Below are 2,500 nucleotides of genomic sequence, written 5' to 3'. Positions count from 1 at the left end.
CTGAGCTGGGCCAGTCCGATCAGATAGCCGTCCTCGCGGTTCCCCTCCTCCCACGGGACGTCGTGCCGCAGGGTCCCTTCCCCCGGCACCGGGATGGTCTTCCCAAAATCGATCATCCAGACGCTGGCAGAGCCGCGAGCGTCGTGAACAAAGAGGAGAGAGGTACCGATCACCTGGAGAGAGAGAGTCACACACACACTGACCCCCAGCATTATGAACAAAGAGAAGAGAGAGAGTCACACACACACTGACCCCCAGCATCATGAACAAAGAGGAGAGAGAGAGAGAGTCACACACACACTGACCCCCAGCATTATGAACAAAGAGAAGAGAGAGAGTCACACACACACTGACCCCCAGCATTATGACACACTGAAGAGAGAGAGAGAGTCACACACACACTGACCCCCAGCATCATGAACAAAGAGAAGAGTCACACACACACTGACCCCCAGCATCATGAACAAAGAGAAGAGTCACACACACACTGACCCCCAGCATCATGAACAAAGAGAGAGAGAGAGTCACACACACACTGACCCCCAGCATCATGAACAAAGAGAGAGAGTCACACACACACTGACCCCCAGCATCATGAACAGAGAGTCACACACACACTGACCCCCAGCAATGAACAAAGAGAGAGAGTCACACACACACTGACCCCCAGCATCATGAACAAAGTGAGAGAGAGAGTCACACACACACTGACCCCCAGCATCATGAACAAAGAGAGAGAGAGAGTCACACACACACTGACCCCCAGCATCATGAACAAAGAGAGAGAGAGAGTCACACACACACTGACCCCCAGCATCATGAACAAAGAGGAGAGGAGAGAGTGATACACAGAGAGGAGAGGAGAGGAGAGAGAGACACAGGTACAATCTCTGTGGGTCCTCACCTCGTGTGTCTGGAAGAAGACAGATTTCCTCAGCGCAGCGTTGATATCCTGGAGCCGGGCCTCATAGGAGCTCTGCAAGAAACACACAGAGAAACGCACACGCATGCGCACGCGCACACAGTGACAGGGTTAGCGAGGGTGGATGGAGGGGGGAGCAGAGAGAAGGCAGGACGGAAGTGGGGGGGGGGGCTCACCAGCACAGCCGGGTCTCTCTTGGTAAACGCCAGCAGGGCCTCGATGATCTGCTCTTTCGTTCTGGTCTTCTTGAAATCCTTCAATATCTTCCCACTGTCCATCTGAGGGAGAGAGGAGAGGGGAAGGAACTGTCAGGAAAACCTGTCAATCCTGAGCCCATTCCCCCCTCGACACCCTCTCCCCTCACCGTGATCCCCTCGATCCGGAACCCCAGCGTTGCCGTGGAGCTCATGGTCTCCCTCCACTGCATGTAGCGCGGCTTCGTCACGCCGCCCTGAGCGTGCTCCTCTGCCGAGGGGGCGGCCGGATCTACTTTCAGCATCTTCTGGTACAGATCACTGCGCAGAGAGGGCTTCAGCCGTGCTTTGGTCAACTCGTCCTCCAGATAGGTCCTGAGAGAGAGGGGGTGGGTGTGAGGGGCAGAGAGAGAAAGAGAGGGTGAGAGGGAGGGTGAGAGGCAGGGAGTTCAGCGCTGTGTTTGGGGGTACACTCACCGGACCCCCATCTTGCAGTCCATGATGACGGGCGCCTCCAGGCCGCTCAGCAGGTCCTCCATCTTGACGTAGAGCTGGTCGCCCCGCAAGGTCACCCCGTGGTAGGCCGGGACGAAGGGGCGCAGGCAGTCCCCCATCAGCCTTCGCAGGCAGGCATCCTCCACCTCGCTGAAACGCTTCAGAATCTGACCACTCTCACTGGGGCGGAAATTACCTGGGGGGGAACAGACGAGGTCCTATTGGAAGAGACTCTGCAGCAGCCACTGACTCCCTGTATGTGTGCGCGTGTGTGTTTGACCCTGAGTGTGCGTGTGTGTGACCCTGAGCAAGTAGAGCTGGAGGTGATCCTGGGAGAGGCTCCGAGTGGAGCTGTGGAGGTGACCCTGGGAGAGGCTCCGAGTGGAGCTGTGGAGGTGACCGTGGGAGAGGCTCCCAGTGGAGCTGTGGAGGTGACCCTGGGAGAGGCTCCCAGTGGAGCTGTGGAGGTGACCCTGGGAGAGGCTCCGAGTGGAGCGCTCTCTCCTGGTATTGATGGAGATTCTCTTACCCTGGTGGCCGGCCAGCTGAATGAAGGAGTTCTGTCTTCTGAATGAATGCATCACCGTGAAGAACGTCTTCCATGACTTGCTCTGCGCAGAGAAACACACAAAGAGTTAAAAACATCTGCAGAAAACTCAAGAGCTGAGTGCCTCTCCTGATACAGCACAGTGACATCCCAGCACAGTGTGATACAGCACAGTGACATCCCAGCACAGTGTGATACAGCAATGCTTCCCTATGCTTTACCAGACCTCTCTGTGCTTTACAATGCTTCCCTATGCTTTACCAGACCTCTCTGTGCTTTACAATGCTTCCCTATGCTTTACCAGACCTCTCTGTGCTTTACAATGCTTCCCTATGCTTTACC

The 2,500-nt window shown here is 55.9% G+C and overlaps 1 protein-coding gene across 1 annotated transcript in view; it reads right to left on the bottom strand.

Annotated features, from left to right (window-relative positions):
- Positions 1–2,353, bottom strand: part of LOC121306313 (inositol-trisphosphate 3-kinase B-like) — a 2,903-nt gene extending 550 nt beyond the window's left edge. Inside the window, exons 1-6 of the mRNA XM_041238062.1 lie at positions 2,141–2,353; positions 1,594–1,807; positions 1,287–1,491; positions 1,099–1,200; positions 905–976; positions 1–173 (exon numbers count right to left, since the gene is read on the bottom strand). The exon at positions 1–173 is cut by the window's left edge and continues 550 nt beyond it. Coding sequence (XP_041093996.1) covers positions 1–173; positions 905–976; positions 1,099–1,200; positions 1,287–1,491; positions 1,594–1,807; positions 2,141–2,192 — 818 coding nt within the window. The 5' untranslated portion in view covers positions 2,193–2,353. The remainder of the gene's footprint in view (positions 174–904; positions 977–1,098; positions 1,201–1,286; positions 1,492–1,593; positions 1,808–2,140) is intronic.
- Between the last annotated feature and the right edge of the window lie 147 nt (positions 2,354–2,500).

The sequence above is a fragment of the Polyodon spathula genome, chromosome 47 (assembly GCF_017654505.1).
Source record: "Polyodon spathula isolate WHYD16114869_AA chromosome 47, ASM1765450v1, whole genome shotgun sequence".
Taxonomy (NCBI): Eukaryota; Metazoa; Chordata; class Actinopteri; order Acipenseriformes; family Polyodontidae; genus Polyodon; species Polyodon spathula.
This window is presented reverse-complemented; position numbering and strand designations above follow the sequence as displayed.